Below are 21,643 nucleotides of genomic sequence, written 5' to 3'. Positions count from 1 at the left end.
TTTTCTCTATTGCTAGCAGTTTCTTCATTCTCAACTCATCTCTCTCACTTTCTTCTCTAGAATGTAGAGTTTTCAAACTCTGCTCTTGAACTCACACCACAGAGCTTGACCCTCTCTAACCATGCAATTTTAACAGTAATAGGAATTTGACATGTTCTAATATGTGTGTTTGGATTAATTTTAGGTCACTTTTAAACATTTATATAACTCGTGAATCGGGGTTGTCCTATTCTTACGAATTTGTCAAGTCATTATGGTTCCCTGGTTCTTCCATAATAAGTTTCCAACTTCACATGGTTTGACTTTGGAATTCTTGATATTAATCATTCATTCACAGGGAATAAGGACTTATATATAGTGTAGATATATAACTATTATTACGAACGTATAATAGAGGGAACATATAACTCGACGTGTTATCTACACTATCATTCATTCACCGTATAATAAAGGGCAAATGAAAGAAAAGAAAGATAATTATTACGAATATCCAAATGGGAATAGAAAAAGAAAACAAAGACTCTAAAGTTAATAATAGTGTAGATAATACGTCGAGTTTTTTTTTTTTTTTTTTTGAGGTCACCAATTTTCTATATTTATTTATATATTTTAAAATAAAGAATATTTCACTATCAATAACATCGACCCTTAACCAAATTTTATCTCGAAGACGTTGATATTACTAATAATAGCTACTTCCATCCGTTTATAACGTAATATATATTATTTTGAGTTTTACACAAAAATTCTTGCATAGTTGCATATATATATAAAAATGAAAACAAAGACCAAGACTCTAAAGTTATGTTACGATAGACAAAGTATGTTAAGTATCTGTGTAGATAACAAGACGAATTTTTTTGAGGTCATTAATTTTTTTTTTACTTAAATATTTTAAAATGAAAAATATTTCATTATCAACAACAATGACCCCACTAAATCAAATTTTTCTTACATTCCAATTTGAATAGTGACCGGCATTAATATAATTGATCACAATACTAATAATCAACTATCCAATTAATTATTATATATATATATATATATATATATATATTAAAATATAAAATATAAATTAAAAATAATTTAAAAAATTTTAAATGAAATTTTAATTTATATGTTACTTTAAAAAGTTATATATATCTTATAATTTATATTAATTTTTTTAACATAAAAAATACTGATAATTTTTTTTTAAATATTAATGAGGTAAAAGATAATTTTTAATAAAATTTTTAAAAATTATTTATTGTCCTATTTTAAATTCATAAATTTGTAAGAACTAAATTTTTTGAGATTTTAAGTTGTAACATTAAGCCACATATATTAGTAGTGGGGGAGCATTTCAAATTAAAATGTGTGTACAGCCATTATAAATAGGAGAAAGGAGTTGAATATGGAAACACACAGAAATGCAAACATGTCTCCAAACACAAACACTTACACTGGCATGGTTGTGATTATCTTTGTTCACCTTTATTGCCTTGCGTTGCTAACGTCTTCTGAGTCAGAGTTGATTGAGTGCATTCCAAGTGAGCGGGAAGCACTTCTAAGATTCAAGCAGCATCTCACTGACCCTACAAACAGGCTGTCTTCTTGGAATGCTTCCAATCCCAACTGCTGCCACTGGGATTATGTTGTTTGTAGTCATCTAACTTTCCACATCCTTCACCTTCACCTTAACACTACTCTACCATCAGAATATGTTGAATATCCCTTACCCAGTGCTGTCTGGCTCGCTTACGAGAGGTCCGAGTTTAGTGGAGCGATAAATGATTCTCTTGTTGAATTGAAACATCTGAATTACTTGGACTTGAGCGGCAATAGTTTTGGAGGTATTCAATTTCCTACTTTCCTTTTTCGAATCACCTCCTTAACTCACCTTAACCTCTCTTTTTCCGGATTTTATGGCAACATTCCTCATCAGATTGGGAATCTCTCTAATTTGCTCTATCTTGGCCTCTCATATGATGCCCATGGAAAACTTCCACATCAAATTGGCAATCTCACCAATTTAATCCATCTTGGCCTCCAAAGTTATTTTGTTGAACCATTGGTTGTTGAAAATGCTGATTGGCTTTTGGGACTTACCTCCCTTGAATATCTTGATTTGAGTGGTGCTAACCTATCCAAATCATTTAATTGGCTACACACTATGCAAGCTCTCCCTTCTTTGCATGACTTAAATTTACAAGCTTGTACTTTCGGTGATTATAAGCAACCATCCAAACTTAACTTTTCGTCCCTGCTTTCTCTTACCTTTTCTTTTGCTCCCAAGTGGGTCTTTCAGTTGAACAAACTTGTTTCTCTTACATGCAATTCACATGATTATGGCCCCTATGATATTAGAGGTCCAATTCCCGATGGTATTCAAAACCTTACCATGCTTGAAAATCTTGATTTGTCATACAATTCATTCTCATCCCATATACCAGATTGGTTATACGGTCTTCATCGTCTCAAATCTTTGAAGTTAAGAGATAGCTCTCTGACTGGGGCTATTTCTAATACTTTGGGGAATTTGACTTCTCTTGTTACCCTTGATTTGTCAGGCAATCAGTTTGAAGGAGCAATTCCAACTCTTCTGGGGAATTTGACTTCTCTTGTTACCCTTGATTTGTCAGACAATCAGTTTGAAGGAGCAATTCCAACTCTTTTGGGGAATTTGACTTCTCTTGTTAGCCTTGATTTGTCAGACAATCAGTTTGAAGGAGGAATACCATCCTCTTTTAGAAAGCTATGCAATTTGAGACACATCTCTTTCTCAAATCTCAAATGCAATCAACAACTTTCTCAAATCTTACAAATTCTTTCTCATGAACTCAAGAGTCTTGTGGCTTCTACTTCTCAAATCTCAGGTCACCTCACCAATCAACTTGGAATGTTTCAAAATCTTGAAAAGCTTGATCTCTCCAGCAACAACATTATTGGAGAAATTCCTCAATCATTCGCAAAGCTTTCCTCATTAAGATTTGTCGATTTCTCCAAAAATCAACTTACTGGAAATCCATTTAAAATTCTTGCATCATTTACTAAATTGTTATCTCTTGCCATAGATGACAATTTATTTCAAGGGATTGTACATGAAGATGACCTTGCCAATTTCACTACTTTACATGTGCTTTCAGCATCAAGTAACAATTTCACTTTGAAAGTGCATCCCAGTTGGAAACCAAAATTTCAACTTTTTCAATTGAAAATGAACTCGTGGAAGTTAGGTCCAAGCTTTCCATCATGGATTCGGTCACAAAATGATCTTGTATATTTGGATCTATCTAACGTAGGGATTTCTGATCCCATTCCCATTTGGTTTTGGGAAACAAGTCATCATTATTGTTATTTGAACTTGTCTCACAATCATATTCAAGGCAAGCTCCCAAAAGAATCAAAGATTTTTGAATCTGATGGAGCAGTTGATCTTAGCTCAAACCATCTTCATGGAAATTTACCCTTTGTGAGTGAGGATATGCTTTGGCTAGACCTCTCACATAATTCATTTTATGGGTTATTAATGGATTTTCTTTGTCAAAAATCTGACAACCAAAAAATGTTACAAATTCTCAATCTTGCATCAAACAACTTATCTGGAGAAATTCCCAACTGTTGGAGGATGTGGCCACAACTAATGGCGGTCAACTTAGAAAGCAACTCTTTTATTGGAAGCTTGCCCTATTCCATGGGCTCTTTATCAGGCCTACAATATTTGCATATACGTAACAACACGCTCTCAGGAAAATTTCCTATCAGTTTAAAAGAAAACAAGGAGTTGATTTTGTTGGATCTTGGAGAAAATAACCTCACAGGGAATATTCCTAGATGGGTTGGAGAAAGGTTGGTAAATTTAAAATTTCTTCGGCTCCGATCCAATCATCTTTCAGGTCAAATTCCCAACGGATTATGTGATATGAAGTTTCTCCAAGTTTTGGACCTTGCACTAAATAATTTGTCAGGCAATATACCAAATTGTTTGAACCATTTGAGTGCCATGATAAGTAAAACTAGTGCGAGTTCATCCATCCAGGAATCCACGTTATATGCAAGTGATACTATAAGCATGTTCCTATCGGTGAAAGGAAAAGATGCTGAGTACAACTACATTCTCGGCTTGGTGAAAAACATTGATCTTTCATCTAATAAATTGTCAGGGGAAATACCAATGGAAATCACAAACTTAACTGGTCTGATTTATTTGAACTTGTCCAAGAATGAGTTAAGTGGTCACATCCCTCAAAGTATTGGCAATATGGAGTCATTGGAATCCATTGATTTCTCAGGCAACCAACTCACAGGGGAGATCCCTCAAAGCATCACAAACTTGAACTTCCTGAACAAGCTAGACTTGTCCTACAATCACTTGGAGGGCAAAATCCCAACGGGCACTCAGTTGCAAAGCTTTGAAGCATCCGATTTTGTTGGCAACAAGCTATGTGGTCCACCATTGCTGCTCAAGTGTACCATGGAGGGGGAAGTTCCTGATGAGAATGAAAAAGAGAGAAAGAATGATGGAGTGAAGTGGGTGTTTGTGAGTGTGACTTTTGGATTTATAGTGGGATTTTGGGGATTTGTTGGTCCATTGTTCATATACAAATCATGGAGGTATGCATATTACCGCTTCCTTGATGACATGTGGTACAAACTTCAATCATGGATGTGACTTTATGTTTCTCATGTTTTAATTTTCTGGTGTGCTTGGTTTTTCATTTGTGTGTATGTGATCAGTTTGTAATGTCTTCTTTTATTCCCTTTCCTTGTAATAGTGGAAATAAAAATGAATATGCACTTGTCCTGCATGGCTTGTTAAAATGTAATCCAGTTAGTATTGTTGTCGCTATAATAATAACAATGCGAGTTAGATTTGTCACTGGCTTTGAGACATTTTGCAGTGCTTAGCAATGCTTATGAAGAGCAAGGTTCAACAGTCAAAACCAAGTTATATAGTTTTCTCATACTACCAACTATCAAGCTTCTTGAAAATCTACGGAAACACATCAAAACAGCAAAATGAAGCATGCATATATAGAAGTATCTGTTGTTGTTCTCAATTGACCATTTGCATCTTTATAAACACAACTGCATTTAATCATAGCCTAAATGCTGAATGTGAATGATATTGTATGTTGAGAATTAAAAAACATTAACAAATTGACGACCTTTTTTGGCTAAAAATATAAAAACGTGACTTCTAGGTGAATATGAAGAGACGGTACCATTTAAGCTACAACTGGTTAACTATTGTGAATGACAACTTGTTAATAAAATGTTGATGGATTTTATTAATACCTTCATTGAATTCATATTAAACCAGTTCAATTGTTTATACTAATATCAAATTGACGCCAAATCCAATTTTCATCAAGTTATGATAATATAATTTAGTTTGTTATGAATCTTACTAATACCATCGCATTCCTTAATGTTTTAAATGAATTATTACCATTTTTTTTATACATTGAATGTATTAAAAATATCCTACTAATATATGTTTTAAGAATATATTTTAAAAGCATTATTTGACTAATTTTTTTAAAAGATAAATTTTTTATATTTCCAAAACATTTAATAAATCAACGTCTTCAATTTTTAAATAGTTGTCGGTGCATATAATGAATTATTGTATATATAAGACAATTTTTAAATTTTAAATACTTATTTAATTATTGAACCAAATAAAATTATAATAAGCATCATTTTGGTATAAATTAAGACATTTTAGTATAACTGATTATTATATCACGATAATTTATCATAAAAATTCACAGCAAAGCAGCATAAATTAGAATGATTTCCCTAACTTAAAATGAATTATTTGGGCATGCTTTGATTTTAATATATATTTGGAACATATGAATATTCAAACTTTAAATTTTTATAACATACCAAGACACATATAGCGCATATATATATATATATATATATATATATATATATATATATATATATATATATATATATAATATAAAATATTTTTTAGATAAATTATAATAATATTTATTTTTTAATGTCTTTCTAAATGACGATATAAAGTAGTTAAAATATTTTTATAAGTAACTCAACAAATTGTCACTGCTTCCTAAATATATTATAGATAAAGTATTAAATTGATCTTTTATATTTGGGTTTAATTCTGTGGTTATTAAGATTTGAAGTGTCTTATTTGAATTCAAAAAAATTTTATGTAGCTTTAATGTAGTCCTACTATAAAGTTAATGTTAAATAATTGGGAAAGTATGAGGAGCCAATAGAATATTTATACAATGTGTACAATGGAGGTTTATGGAGTATTAGAGATATAATCGTTAGTGTTATACAAACTTTAATGTCCTTCTCTAAAGGAGAGATACAAACTCGAGAGACACAGAATCATGAGCAGTAGTGGCTGTATCACCGTGAACCACTAGCCTTAGTTCAAGCACATAGAGAATATTGTCGAGAACTCTCTTTCAGTAGAAAAGTTCGCCACTGACGACGAGGACAAGGCCATCATCACCTCTACTACGAAGAATTCTTCTCGGCAACCGAAGAGTTTGGTTATATAAATTTTTTATATCTGACTGAGTTAGTTTTATTAATTATTTAACATTGATTTTACTGTAAGACAACATTAAAACTAAATGAAATTTTTTTGTATTTAAATAAAGAGAAAATATTAGACACCAATATTAATTGTGTACAATGAATTTAAAAAAAGATAAAATTAAAATTAAAAATTAAGATTAGTATTTAAATTTATTCACACTATGGACGGTTATTTCTAATCTTACCGTAATCTCCAATACACCTTCAAAACTCACCGTCATCTTTTTCGATTTTCACCTTGCGTCACTAAATTTCTCGCCGGTCATACCGAAACCGCCGCATCCTCCCACCGACACCGTTCTCACCTCCACCGATCAGCCCGTCTCTCCCTCCAACAATTATATAAAACTGAGAAGAATATGTATGAAATATATTTTATTCATGTATTACTTTTCAATTCTTTTTTATATGTTATAATAAAAGTACCTGGATAAAACTATAATAAGCTATTTACCTAAATATGTCTTAATAAAATGCCGACATGCATAGTCTAAATTATATTTATAATGTGCATTTATAAAAGTAAGAATACTGTATAATCAATAAAATTTATCATTTTTTGTTAATATTTAACCAATATTTTAAATATTAAGTATTATATTTTAAATTTTAATAATATAAAAATAAAATATTGACTAATATTAATAAAAAAATAAACCATCGAATATTTCTCTAAAAGTAATGTTTGCATAGTCAGCACAATTATTTTATTTACTTTTGCTTAAAGCTTAAATAGTTTATTTGGCGTAATGCATGCATACATATATGATCAAACATGATGAAATTTATTACACAAAAACCATTAAAGACGGTGTCTGATTATCAATCCCACTTGTGGTCTCTCGTCTGTGTCCAAATTTATTTAATTTATTAATAGATTGAAGTTATTGATTTAAAAATAAATATTATAAAATCGTAAGTTAAAATAACAATTTTACTAATAAATATATAATGATTAGCTAGCATATGTTAAATTTATGAACCTGGCTGGTATGTTGAAATAGCGGCCTCCTTTAATTAAGTAGACAAAGGCATAGTCAATGAATTAAAGTTACGTTGAATCACGTTTTTGTTGCACAATTCGATCTATGCTTTTGATGAGGCCCAATGGTACGTAGCATGCATGGACGCGGTACGAAGCATAAAGTGAGAGCACTAACCCACGTACTACACACTAATAGCGGAGACACTAGCCATTATAAATAAGAGAAATAAAGGAGTTGAAGGTGGAAATTAAGCACATACAAACATGTCTCCAAACACACACACTCCATGCTTATTATTGTGCTTATATTTCTTCATTTTTATTGCCTATCCTCTGAGTCTGAGTTGATTGAGTGCATTCCAAGTGAGCGTGAAGCACTTCTAAGATTTAAGCATGCAAAATGTAGTTATCAAATATGTTCTATCAAAAGTCCAATCAACTCAGTAAAAATAGTTAACTTAAAAGTGACAATTTTTTTGTTAGAATAAATTTTTTCCAAAAAAAAAATTGATTTTTTGTCCTTTTTTTTTTAAGATATAATAGGTGTAATTAACTAGTGAGAAAGAATTACTAAAATATTCTAGTGTAGTAGTTAAAGTGACGCAGGAGCAAGTAGAGTTAATAGGTTAATTATATTAGTTAATTATAATAAGGGAATACAAGTCTCATATTATTTAGGATAGTAAATTTTGTGTTATGTATTAGTCCACATCGTCTGAGTTATGAAAGCTTTTCCTTGGTGCATCCTTAGTTTGGTCAACTAAGATGGGTTCATGACTATTTTCACCATAAGATTGTTAACCTCGCCAAGATTAGTGAATCCGGCGTCATAAAGTGTAGATTGTGTTAATAACCTTTTTTTGGACTCTTGTATAAATAGTCTCCTGTTTTCATATTGGTTATCAATAATAATAAATTAATAATAGAATCACTTTTGCTTCCTTCCGTTCAATCTCTAGGTTAGGTTTTCTTTCTCCGTACTTCATTTCATATGATATCACGAGCGTTCACGATGCATGACCGATTCACCTAAAATCTCACACATTAGATTCCACTAACAATAATGTTGTACCTACTCCATCTTCAATTTCTTCTCTACCCACCCTTTTCCCAAATCCTTCACTATTCCGCTTTCTCAGAAACTTTCAAAGAATAATTTCTTGACCTGGTGCTATTTTACAACTTTAATGATTTGCGGCCAGGAATTTTAGGATCATCTTGATTTATCCAAAATTCATACAAGATTCAACAGCACCAATGATGAAACAGCGCAAAAAGAATTAATAGTATATAAGTCATGGAGAACTAACGATTATAACCTTACTTTTTGACTCTTTACCTCCATGAAAGTCCCATTTCAGCACTGTCATTGGGTGTAAGTTTGCACACGAAATCCAGGCAAGAATTTATATATATTTTGTATCACAAATCAAGGCAAGAGTTCGACAATTTCAACATCAATTGAAGTCAATCAAAAAAACAGATTCCACCTCTTACAAATCAAGAAAATTCTTGACTCATTTAATGCTGTAGGAGAGCTAATTACAGGTAATGAATACACCAATATCATCTTTGATGGCCTAAATCAGGATTATGAATATTTTATTACTTATGTGACTGCAAAAGATCCTCTTTATAGTATTTTCGATTTAGAAGCATTATTGATGGCTCAGGAGGATAATGTTGAGCGATTCAAAAAGACTGGTCTTTCACCAATACAAGTCTATATCTCTCAAATCACTGCCTCTGAAACACACAGCTCAAAATCTTTTCCTCAACTTTATGGACGTAACTCTTTTAACAACTACAAATTTTGAAACAAACTCAGACTAGATTGCGTTTTCAACGGCCATAAGTTTGGGAGGGGGTAATAAAAGGTGTAATTAATTAATGAACAAGAATTACTAAAATATCCTAGTGTAGTAGCTAAAATTACATATTGTGCTAATAACACTTTTCTTGAATTTTTAAATAAATAATCTCCTGTTTTTATATTAGTTATCAATAATAATAGAATTACTTTTGCTTTCTTTCACTCAATCTTCAAGTTAAATTTTCTCTCTCCGTACTTCATTTCATAAAAGATAAAAAAAATAAATTGATAAACTCATTTAATTCATCGGATTGGCCTTAAAGGGCTATAGAATTAAAACTTAATAAACAAAAAAAATAAAAATAAATGAGTCAGGCTATATAACCCATGTACTAAAGCGGGTCAAATTTAAATGATTTAGTCTGACCCATTTGACAGCTTTACAATAAATAACTAAACTATATTAATACAAAAGTAATCAATACATACCTATATATATATATAAAATACTACATATATATATATAATACTACATTCATATTTATAATCAAATTATATAAAAAATATGATTAAAGTTGATTTATACATACAATTATCCATGTCAGCATTTATATTTATATTTTAAAAAAATTATTATATCATTGTATATACTAAAAAATCTTTATAATTTATGATAAATAGATAATATATTCTTTTAAATATTTTTATTAAAAAATTAAATAATTTTTTTGTTATTATGACAAAATATTCTTATACATTAAAAAATTAAAATTAAATTCTTTATCTAAAAATCTCCAAAAAAAGAAAAAAAAATATAAAATATAAAATAGATCTTAATTATTATTCTTGTTCATTTTTTTTTGTCTTTGTCACCTTTTAGATTTACGGTATTTCTTAATCCGACAAAACAAAGATTAATTTGTTGTAAATCAGAATTTCATTTAAGAACTTATTATTATCCAATAGATTGCTGCATGCACAAAATGAAATTTAAACACTCAACACTTTACTTAAATAAATTAGCAAACTAACCACTAGACCAATTTAACTTAATTACTTCTCTTATTGTATTTTTTGATTGCTCTATTATTCTGTTGTCTGATGTTTGAAATAAAATAACAAGTAGAAAGCAAATTTTTAAACTTTCTAGACCGATAATCTTTTTTATGTTTTTGGTAGAATTCGCTCATGTTTAGTTAATGAAGCTTGTACATCTTTATGCTTAGGAAATATGTTTTAAGGTTAGGATGTTAAAATGGTCGAACCTACTGAGTCAGTCTATGTTAAAAATAATAGATCAAGTTAAAATTTTGAGTCTATTAAACAAAAAAATCCATTAAATTTGTACTGTTGAATTTGCGAATTTTGGTGGAGCAGTGCAGGATTGGGCTAACAACTATTGCTTAAAAAATTATATTTAAAATTTTGTAAAATTTTAAATATGCAATGCAATCACACAATAACAAGAAAAAAATTACAAAGCTCTAATAAAATCTTAGCACATAAGAGTTCTATCTTTCCACCTCTAAAAACTTATATATAAGAACTTTGGTAATGGTATGTATGTAAATTACTCATACGCATAACGTTATTGACTTTATGGTTTATAAGCATCTTAGAGTTTCAACAATAATTCAGAACTACAAATTCTTAAAAAATACAAGACGTACATCACTGGGACTAATTAGCAAAACATTCATAGTGATGCATTTTTCTATGTGAGAATGAGTTCAATCCATTCACTCAGTATAAAATTCCAAATTAAATCTTAAAACGGGTATTGGTAATTTAAGTTTGAATGTTTATTGTGGATTATAAAATAGTTTGTAATTTCACTTTTTTTTATTTGTGTTTTATATTATGTTATATTTTATTAAAAAACTTTAATTATGTAATTTTTTGTTAATTTAACTATTTAAAAGAAGAGATTAGCTAGACCTACCTGCTCTAAAATAGGACGGATTAGAGATTTTGGCTTATCTAACCCTAATTAATAAAAAAAATTTGTAACATATATTATCACGCATATTTTTCTATATATAGAACCATAAATTTTATTTATTTAATTTTCGTTGCATCTATTTTAAATATAGAACACTGGTATATTATTAACAAAATTTATTATTTTTGGTTAACACTTGAATAATTTTAAATATTAAAGATTAAATTCTAAATCTTAATTCTTATAGTATAAAAATAAGATGTTATCTCAAAGTATGGACTAATATTAATAAAAAAATTTATTCTTCTAACATTACTCCTAAATATAATTATTTATATATTTTCTTCTATCAACTTAAATTAAAGAGTAATATGATAGCATACTGAAACTCAGTACCACATGGAACCACAGCACCTAATAAGTAATAACAGTGTCTTACAAGTGCGGATCGAACAGTGTAATTGTAACCTGAGTAAATGGATCTTGGAAGCTAAAGTTAGAATTGCCACCTGGCAGAGTTAGTTAGAAACGGTTAAGTTAGTTAGTGTTCACTGTTCAGCTTAGTATATCAAGTTTGTAGTCACTGCTGCTCATATATATATATATATATATATATGCAATTCATGTAACTCAGCAAAGTGTTTGACTAGTGCATCAAATCATAACTTTGCCTTCTCTGTTTCTCTATTGCATGCTACCAGCTTCTTCATTCTCAACTCATCTTATCTCTCTCACTTTCTTTTTTAGAATCTTCAAACTCTCCTCCTGAACTTACACCAAAGAGCTTGACCCTCTCTAACCATGCAATTTTAACAGAAATAGATTATTATAGATGTTATGGTTTAATTTGAGCAAGACTTTAAATACAGTAAATATCTAGTTCTCATTTTTTAGGATATTATCTCAATGAACCGTGAAGATCACGAGTAGGTGAATAAAAAAAATATTTGGTAACCAAAGAAAATTAGCTAAAAGTAATCATAATTTATTTTATTTAATATTTATTAATTGTTGCGATAATTAATAAATATTAAATAAGATAAATTCTGACTTTTTTTTTTTTTCCCTAAATGAAAAAATCCGGATGTTCGAATTACTATTGTGTCACTTTTAAACATTTATATAATTCGTGGTTGTCCCATTCTTATTGATTTATCAAGACATTATGGTTGAGTGGTTCTTCCATAATAAGTTTCCAACTTCACACGGTTTGGCTTTGGAATTCTTGATAATCGTTCATTCACAGGGAATAAGGACTTATAATAAAATCCAAATGAAAGAAAAGAAAGATACATTATTACTAACATCCAAATGGGAATAGAAAAAAGAAACAAAGACTCTAAAGTTAATTAATAGTGTGGATAACACGTCGAGTTTCTTTTTTTTTTTCTGAGGTCACTAATTTTCTATATTTATTTATATTTTTTAAAATAAAGAATATTTCACGATCAATAACATCGAGCCTTAACCAACTTTTATCTCGAAGACGTTGATATTACTAATAATCGCTACTTCCATCCGTTTATAACGTAAAATATATATTATTTTGAGTTTTACACAAAAATTCTTGCATAGTTTCATATATATATATACACACTAAACTAACCCCTTCAACTTCCTCTCATAAGTCATAACAATGTACGTTGCGTTGCTGTGTTGTTACTTGGTGAATAATGCACTTACTAGTGACTAGGCCGATGAATCTTGTGCCTCTGTGTTTTTGGATAGTAGGGAATATACTTTAAGGAATCAAAACCAAAATAATAGGCTTCTTATGTTACGTTATTATAAGAAATCAAATGGTCTAACTTACTCCAAAAACACATTAAGAAATAAATAAAGCTTATCTTATATTTATAAAAATGATCAGACTTTTAATTTTAGACAATATGAAACTTAATACAATTCTCTTACGCTCAGGACTATACAAAGACTTGAAGCTAGGGCTGGCAATGGGTAGGGTAGGGTAGGTTTGGACTCTACCCTAACCCTACCTGCGGGTTGAAAATTTTATTAAACCTCTACCCTACCCTACCATACCCTACCCGCAGAAATATCAAATTTTTTTAAAGTAAATATAAAATTTAATCATTTCAAATTTTATACATATTAATAACATAAAAAATAAAAAACTAATACTTTAAATTACTAAATTAACTAACTAGTTTAGTGGTTGTTCACTTGGGTTCAACTCTCACTTCCTTCACTATATACCTAATTTTTATAAAATATGTGTTATATACGAGGTGCGGGTAGGGTAGGATAGGGTACACACTAAACCCTACCCTACCCTACCCTACCCGCAGGCATACCCGGACCGTACCCTACCCTACCCGCAACGAGTTGGACCAGGTTGGATACCCACGGGTAGGGTATGAATTGCCAGCCCTACTTGGAGCATGAAATTTAAAGACAATTTGATGAATTTGTTGTGGTGTGAATTTGATCCAATGACAATTTTTAATTTTTGTTCTAATATCATATAAGAAATTAAATGGGTTTAATTTACTCCAAAAATTAGTTCAAGAGATAAAAATTATCTTATATTTATAAAGACTATCAGATTTTTAATTTTAGACAATGTAAGATTTAATAATTATGTTATTAGATTTTAGAGTCCAGATAAAAATAACTGCATTCCTCAGTGTTTAAACAAATTTTAAATACTAAATTACAAACACTTTGTGTTCTATTTGATTAAAAAAGGTTGTATATTGGCGTTTTTAATAAGAGGAGTATTAAGGGTCAGCAAATTTTGTGATTTATAGTTATTAATTAGTTATTATTAGTGTTTTTTAATACTGTTGAATATCATTAGAATATGTTGAATATCCCTTACCCATTGCTGTCTTGCTCGCTTACGAGAGGTCCAGGTTTAGTGGAGCGATAAATGATTCTCTTGTTGAATTGAAACATCTGAATTACTTGGACTTGAGCGGCAATAGTTTTCGAGGTATTCAATTTCCTACTTTTCTTTTTCGAATCACCTCCTTAACTCATCTTAACCTCTCTGATTCTGGATTTTATGGGAAGATTCCTCATCAGATTGGGAATCTCTCTAATTTGCTCTATCTTGACCTCTCATATGTTGCCTATGGAAAACTTCCACATCAAATTGGCAATCTCACCAATTTAATCCATCTTGGCCTCCAAAGGTATGATAATGATGAATCATTGGTTGTTGAAAATGCTGATTGGCTTATGGGTCTTACCTCCCTTGAATATCTTGATTTGAGTGGTGTTGACCTATCCAAATCATTTAATTGGCTACACACTATGCAAGCTCTCCCTTCTTTGCAAGACTTAAACTTACAAGCTTGTACTTTCGGTGATTATAAGCAACCATCCAAACTTAACTTTTCGTCCCTGCTTTCTCTCACCATTTCTGTTGCTCCCAAGTGGGTCTTTCAGTTAAACAAACTTGTTTCTCTTACATGGGATTCAAATTATTATGCCTCGTCTGATATTGGAGGTCCAATTCCCGATGGTATTCAAAACCTTACCATGCTTGAAAATCTTGATTTGTCATACAATTCATTCTCATCCCATATACCAGATTGGTTATACGGTCTTCATCGTCTCAAATCTTTGAACTTAGGATATAACCATCTGACTGGGACAATTTCTAATGCTTTGGGGAATTTGACTTCTCTTATTACCCTTGATTTGTCAGACAATCACTTTGAAGGAGAAATTCCAACTCTTTTGGGGAATTTGACTTCTCTTGTTAGCCTTGATTTGTCATACAATCTGTTTGAAGGAGCAATACCATCCTCTTTTAGAAAGCTATGCAATTTGAGACACATCTCTTTCTCATATCTCAAATGCAATCAACAACTTTCTCAAATCTTACAAATTCTTTCTCAACAACTCAAGAGTCTTGTGGCTTCTACTTCTCAAATCTCAGGTCACCTCACCAATCAACTTGGAATGTTTCAAAATCTTGAAATGCTTGATCTCTCCAGCAACAACATTATTGGAGAAATTCCTCAGTCATTCACAAAGCTTTCTTCATTAAGATTTGTCAGATTCTCCACAAATCAACTTACTGGAAATCCATTTAAAATTCTTGCATCAGCTACTAAATTGTTATCTCTTGCCATAGATGACAATTTGTTTCAAGGGATTGTACATGAAGATGACCTTGCCAATTTCACTACTTTACAAGTGCTTTCAGCATCAAGTAACAATTTCACTTTGAAAGTGCATCCCAGTTGGAAACCAAAATTTCAACTTTTTCTATTGAAAATGAGCTCTTGGAAGCTAGGTCCAAGCTTTCCATCATGGATTCGGTCACAAAATCATCTTGCATATTTGGATCTATCTAACGCAGGGCTTTCTGATTCCATTCCCATTTGGTTTTGGGAAACATGTCATTATTGTTTATTTGAACTTGTCTCACAATCATATTCATGGCAAGCTCCCAAAAGAATTAAAGATTTTAGAATTTTTTGGAGCAGTTGATCTTAGCTCAAACCATCTTCATGGAAATTTACCCTTTGTGAGTGAGAATGTGGTTTGGCTAGATCTCTCACATAATTCATTTTATGGGTTATTAATGGATTTTCTTTGTCAAAAATCTGACAATCCAAAAACGTTACAAATCCTCAATCTTGCATCAAACAACTTATCTGGAGAAATTCCCAACTGTTGGAGGATGTGGCCAGAACTAATGGATGTCAACTTAGAAAGCAACTATTTTATTGGAAGCTTGCCCTCTTCCATGGGCTCTTTATCAGGGCTACAATATTTGCAGATACGTAACAACACACTCTCAGGAAAATTTCCTATCAGTTTAAAGGAAAACAAGGAGTTGATTTTGTTGGATCTTGGAGAAAATAACCTCACAGAAAATATTCCTAGATGGATTGGAGAAAGGCTGGTAAATTTAAAATTTCTTCGGCTCCGATCCAATAATCTTTCAGGTAAGATTCCCAAAGGATTATGTGATATGAATTTTCTCCAAGATTTGGACCTTGCACTAAATAATTTGTCAGGCAATATACCAAATTGTTTGAACCATTTGAGTGCCATGATAAATAAAACTAGTGCAAGTTCATCCATCCAAAAATACATGGCATATGGAAGTGATATTATAAGCATGATCCTATGGGTGAAAGGAAAAGATGCTGAGTACAACAACATTCTCGGCTTAGTGAAAAACATTGATCTTTCATCTAATAAATTGTCGGGGGAAATACCAATGGAAATCACAAACCTAACTGGTCTGATTTATTTGAACTTGTCCAAGAATGAGTTGACTGGTCACATCCCTCAAAGTATTGGCAATATGGAGTCATTGGAATCCATTGATTTCTCAGGCAACCAACTCACAGGGGAGATCCCTCAAAGCATCACAAACTTGAACTTCCTGAACAAGCTAGACTTGTCCTACAATCACTTGGAGGGAAAAATCCCAACGGGCACTCAGTTGCAAAGCTTTGAAGCATCCAGTTTTGTAGGCAACAAGCTATGTGGTCCACCATTGCTGCTCAAGTGTACCATGGAGGGGGAAGTTCCTGATGAGAATGAAAAAGAGAGAAAGAATGATGGAGTGAAGTGGTTATTTGTGAGTGTGGCCTTTGGATTTATAGTGGGATTTTGGGGATTTGTTGGTCCATTGTTCATATTCAAATCATGGAGGTATGCATATTACCGTTTTCTTGATGACATGTGGTACAAACTTCAATCATGTATGTGACTTTATGTTTCTAATGTTTTAATTTTCTGGTTTTTCATTTGTGTGTATGTGATGAGTTTGTAATGTTTTCTTTGTTTTCCCCTTTTCTTGTAATAGTGGAAATAAAAATGAATATGGACTTGTCCTGCTTGGCTTGTTAAAATGTAATCCAGTTAGTATTGTTGTCGCTATAATAATAATAACAATGTGACTTAGATTTATCATTGGCTTTCAGACATTTTGCGGTGCTTAGAAATGCTGATGATGAGCAAGGTTATATAGTTTTCCCATACTACCAACTACCAAGCTTTTTAAAAGTTATTGACTTCACTGCTTAACTACATTAAAACTAAATAAAATTTTTAAATCTAAATTTTAAATTTTAATAGTATAAAAATAAGATATTAACTAATATTAATAAAAAATAGACCATCGAATATTTCTCTAAAAGTAATGTTTGCATAGTTGGCATAATTATTTTATTTACTTTTGCTTAAAGCTTAAATTGTTTATTTGGCGTAATGCATGCATACATATATGATCAAACATGATGAAATTTATTACACAAAAACCATTAAAGACGGTGTCTGATTATCAATCCCACTTGTGGTCTCTCGTCTGTGTCCAAATTTATTTAATTTATTAATAGATTGAAGTTATTGATTTAAAAATAAATATTATAAAATCGTAAGTTAAAATAACAATTTTACTAATAAATATATAATGATTAGCTAGCATATGTTAAATTTATGAACCTGGCTGGTATGTTGAAATAGCGGCCTCCTTTAATTAAGTAGACAAAGGCATAGTCAATGAATTAAAGTTACGTTGAATCACGTTTTTGTTGCACAATTCGATCTATGCTTTTGATGAGGCCCAATGGTACGTAGCATGCATGGACGCGGTACGAAGCATAAAGTGAGAGCACTAACCCACGTACTACACACTAATAGCGGAGACACTAGCCATTATAAATAAGAGAAATAAAGGAGTTGAAGGTGGAAATTAAGCACATACAAACATGTCTCCAAACACACACACTCCATGCTTATTATTGTGCTTATATTTCTTCATTTTTATTGCCTATCCTCTGAGTCTGAGTTGATTGAGTGCATTCCAAGTGAGCGTGAAGCACTTCTAAGCTAGGAAGCACCGATACGACACGCGATACGGATACGACACGACACGAATACGCTGACGCGTTCTTTTTATAAAAAATTGGATACGATACGTTTAGGAGATGTTGTGAATTAAAATTTAAATAATATATTAAATTAATAAAATATCATATTATAAATATAAGAATAAATATAGTTGCATAAAAAAGTCTTAAAATTATGTAATTATTAAAAAAAATAAAAAATTTTAAACTAGTGAGTAAGTAAGCTACCAAAGATAAACGGTAAGTAAATTTAGGTTTTGATTATTAATTATTTTATTTTTAAATTTAAATTTTGATTTGTTTTAATTTTAGAATATTTTAAAATTAGAAAGAAAAAATTGATTAATCGGACCATAAAATCACAAAATCAATTGAAAATTTGCAAGCAGAATGATCCGTCTCATGAACATCTGAATCGAGTCGGACTCGTTCGGATTCGTGATAGCTGCTCCACCAAAATTCTGTACCGCAAGAAGACACGCCGCCGATACGCTCGTTTGAAGTATCCACCGCGTGTCGGCGTCGGATTTGCGTCCGACACGAATACGCCGGCACCAAGAGAGAATCCGTGCTTCATAGCTTCTAACATTTAAGCATGCAAAATGTAGTTATCAAATATGTTCTATCAAAAGTCCAATCAACTCGGTAAAAATAGTTAACTTAAAAAGTGACAAATTTTTTGTTAGAATAAATTTTTTCCAAAAAAAAAAATTGATTTTTTGTCCCTTTTTTTTAAGATATAATAGGTGTAATTAACTAATGAGAAAGAATTACTAAAATATTATAGTGTAGTAGTTAAAGTGTAAATTGTGTTAATAGCCTTTTTTGGGACTTTTGTATAAATAGTCTTCTGTTTTCATATTGGTTATCAATAATAATAATAAAATCACTTTTGCTTCCTTCCTGCTCAATCTCTAGGTTAGGTTTTCTCTCTCCGTGCTTCACTATTCCGCTTTCTCAGAAACTTTCAAAGAATAATTTCTTGACCTGGTGCTATTTTACAACTTTAATGATTTGCGGCTAGGAATTTTAGGATCATCTTGATTTATCCAAAATTCATACAAGATTCAACACAGCACCAATGATGAAATAGCACAAAAAGAATCAATAGTATATAAGTCATGGAGAACTAACGATTATAACCTTACTTTTTGACTCTTTACTTTCATGAAAATCCCATTTCAGCACCGTGTCATTGGGTGTAAGTTTGCACACAAAATCTAGGCACGAATTTATATATATTTTGTATCACAAATCAAGGCAAGAGTTCGACAATTTCAACATCAATCGAAGTCAATCAAAAAAATAGATTCCACCTCTTACAAATCAAGAAAATTCTTGACTCATTTAATGCTGTAGAAGAGCTAATTACAGTTAATGAATACATCAATATCATCTTTGATGGCCTAAATCAGGATTATGAATATTTTATTACTTATGTGACTGCAAAAGATCTCCTTTATAGTATTTTCGATTTAGAAGCATTATTGATGGCTCAGGAGGATATTGTTGAGCGATTCAAAAAGACTGATCTTTCACCAATACAAGTCTATATCTCACAAATCACTGCCTCTGAAGTACGCAGCTCAAAATCTTTTCCTCAACTTTATGGACGTGGCTCTTTTAACAACTACAAATTTTGAAACAAACTCAGACTGCGTTTTCAACCGCCATGAGTTTGGGAGGGGATAATAAAAGGTGTAATTAATTAGTGAACAAGAATTACTAAAATATCCTAATGTAGTAGCTAAAGTACATATTGTGCTAATAACACTTTTCTTGAACTTTTATATAAATAATCTCCTGTTTTTATATTAGTTATCAATAATAATATAATTACTTTTGCTTCCTTTCACTCAATCTCCAAGTTAAATTTTCTCTCTCCGTACTTCATTTCATAAAAGATAAAAAAAAATAAATTGATAAACTCGTTTAATTCATCGGATTGGCCTTAAAGGGCTATAGAATTAAAACTCAATAAACAAAGAAAAAAATAAACGAGTCAGGCTATATAACCCATGTAAGTTGTACTAAAGCGGATCAAATTTAAATGGGTTAGTCTGACCGGTTTGACAGCTTTACAATAAATAACTAAACTATATTAAATACAAAAGTAATCAATACATACCCCTCTCTCTCTCTATCTATATATATATATATATATATAAAATACTACATTCATATTTATAATCAAATTATATAAAAAATATGATTAAAGTTGATTTATACATATAACTATCCATGTCAGCATTTATATTTATATTTTAAAAAAATTATTATATCATTGTATATACTAAAAAATCTTTATAATTTATGATAAATAGATAATATATTCTTTTAAATATTTTTATTAAAAAATTAAATAATTTTTTGTTATTATGAGAAAATATTCTTATACTTTAAAAAATTAAAATTAAATTCTTTATCTAAAAATCTCAAAAAAAGAAAAATAAAATAAAAAATATAACACAAATCTTAATTATTATTCTTGTTCATTTTTATTTTTTTTTGTCTTTGTCACTTTTTAGATTTATTCTTGTTCATTAATTTGTTGTAAATGAGAACTCCATTTAAGGATTTGTTATTGTCCAATAGATTGTTGCATGCACAAAGTGGGATTTAAACACTTAGAGCTTGTTTTGGTGAGCTTCTAAGAAAAGATCTTTTTTCGAGTTATCTTTTTCTAAAAAATCTTATGAAAAAGTAAAAGTAATTTTATGTTTGGGTATCTCATGCAAAAAGATTTTTTTATTTATCAATTATATTTGGGTATAACAATATAAAAGTACTTTTTTGTTTATTTATTACATGAAAAACATCTTTTTTTTTTAAGAGAAAAAGATCTTTTAAAAAAATATGTAAATTACATCTTCTCAAAAAAGATGTTCTTTTTTAATTTTTCTAGTACTTTTACTTTTACTACTAGAAATTTGCCAAACACGCTGAAAAATAAAAAAAAGATATTTTTTTCATTGAAAAAAGATATTTTTTTATCAAAATAATGGTACACAAACAAGCACTCAATACTTTACTTAAATAAATTAGCAAACTAACTATTAGACCAATTTAGCTTAATTACTTCTCTCATTGTATTTTTTGATTGCTCTATTATTCTGTTGTCTGCTGTTTGAAATAAAATAACAAGTAGAAAGCAAATTTTCAAACTTTCTAGACCGATAATCTTTTTGATGTTTTTGGCAGAATTTGCTCATATTTAGTTAATGAAGCTTGTACATCTTTGTGTTTAGGAAATATGTTTTAAGGTTAGGATGTTAAAATGGGTCGAACCTACTGAGTCAGTCTATGCTAAAAATAATAGATCAAATTAAAATTTTGAGTTTATCAAACAAAAAAGTCCATTAAATTTGTACTGTTGAATCTGCGAATTTTGGTGGAGCAGTGCAGAATTGGACTAACAACTATTGTTTAAAAAATTATATTTAAAATATTGTAAAATTTTGAATGTGCAATACAATCACACAATA

General features: G+C 30.4%; 1 protein-coding gene and 1 pseudogene across 1 annotated transcript; both read left to right on the top strand.

Moving 5' to 3' along the window:
• The first annotated feature begins 1,351 nt into the window (after nucleotides 1-1,351).
• On the top strand, nucleotides 1,352-4,861 carry LOC112756039 (receptor-like protein EIX2). The gene is made up of 2 exons (XM_072197825.1): nucleotides 1,352-1,835; nucleotides 2,553-4,861. Exons 1-2 carry the CDS (start codon nucleotides 1,397-1,399, stop codon nucleotides 4,652-4,654), a joined length of 2,541 nt encoding a protein of 846 aa, XP_072053926.1. The 5' UTR covers nucleotides 1,352-1,396; the 3' UTR covers nucleotides 4,655-4,861.
• A 9,270-nt stretch (nucleotides 4,862-14,131) lies between these two features.
• Nucleotides 14,132-17,232, top strand: LOC112757889 (receptor-like protein EIX2; annotated as a pseudogene).
• Nucleotides 17,233-21,643: the final 4,411 nt, after the last annotated feature.

The sequence above is a fragment of the Arachis hypogaea genome, chromosome 6 (assembly GCF_003086295.3).
Source record: "Arachis hypogaea cultivar Tifrunner chromosome 6, arahy.Tifrunner.gnm2.J5K5, whole genome shotgun sequence".
NCBI lineage: Eukaryota > Viridiplantae > Streptophyta > Magnoliopsida > Fabales > Fabaceae > Arachis > Arachis hypogaea.
This window is presented reverse-complemented; position numbering and strand designations above follow the sequence as displayed.

What these genes read in the sequence shown, in the direction of transcription:
- LOC112756039 (XM_072197825.1), top strand. Translation starts at nt 1,397, where the DNA reads ATGGAAACACACAGAAATGCAAACATGTCTCCAAACACAAACACTTAC. An exon ending in GAGCGGCAATAGTTTTGGAG is followed by an intron (nt 1,836 to 2,552) that starts GTATTCAATTTC and finishes TTGATTTGTCAG; the next exon opens with GCAATCAGTTTGAAGGAGCA.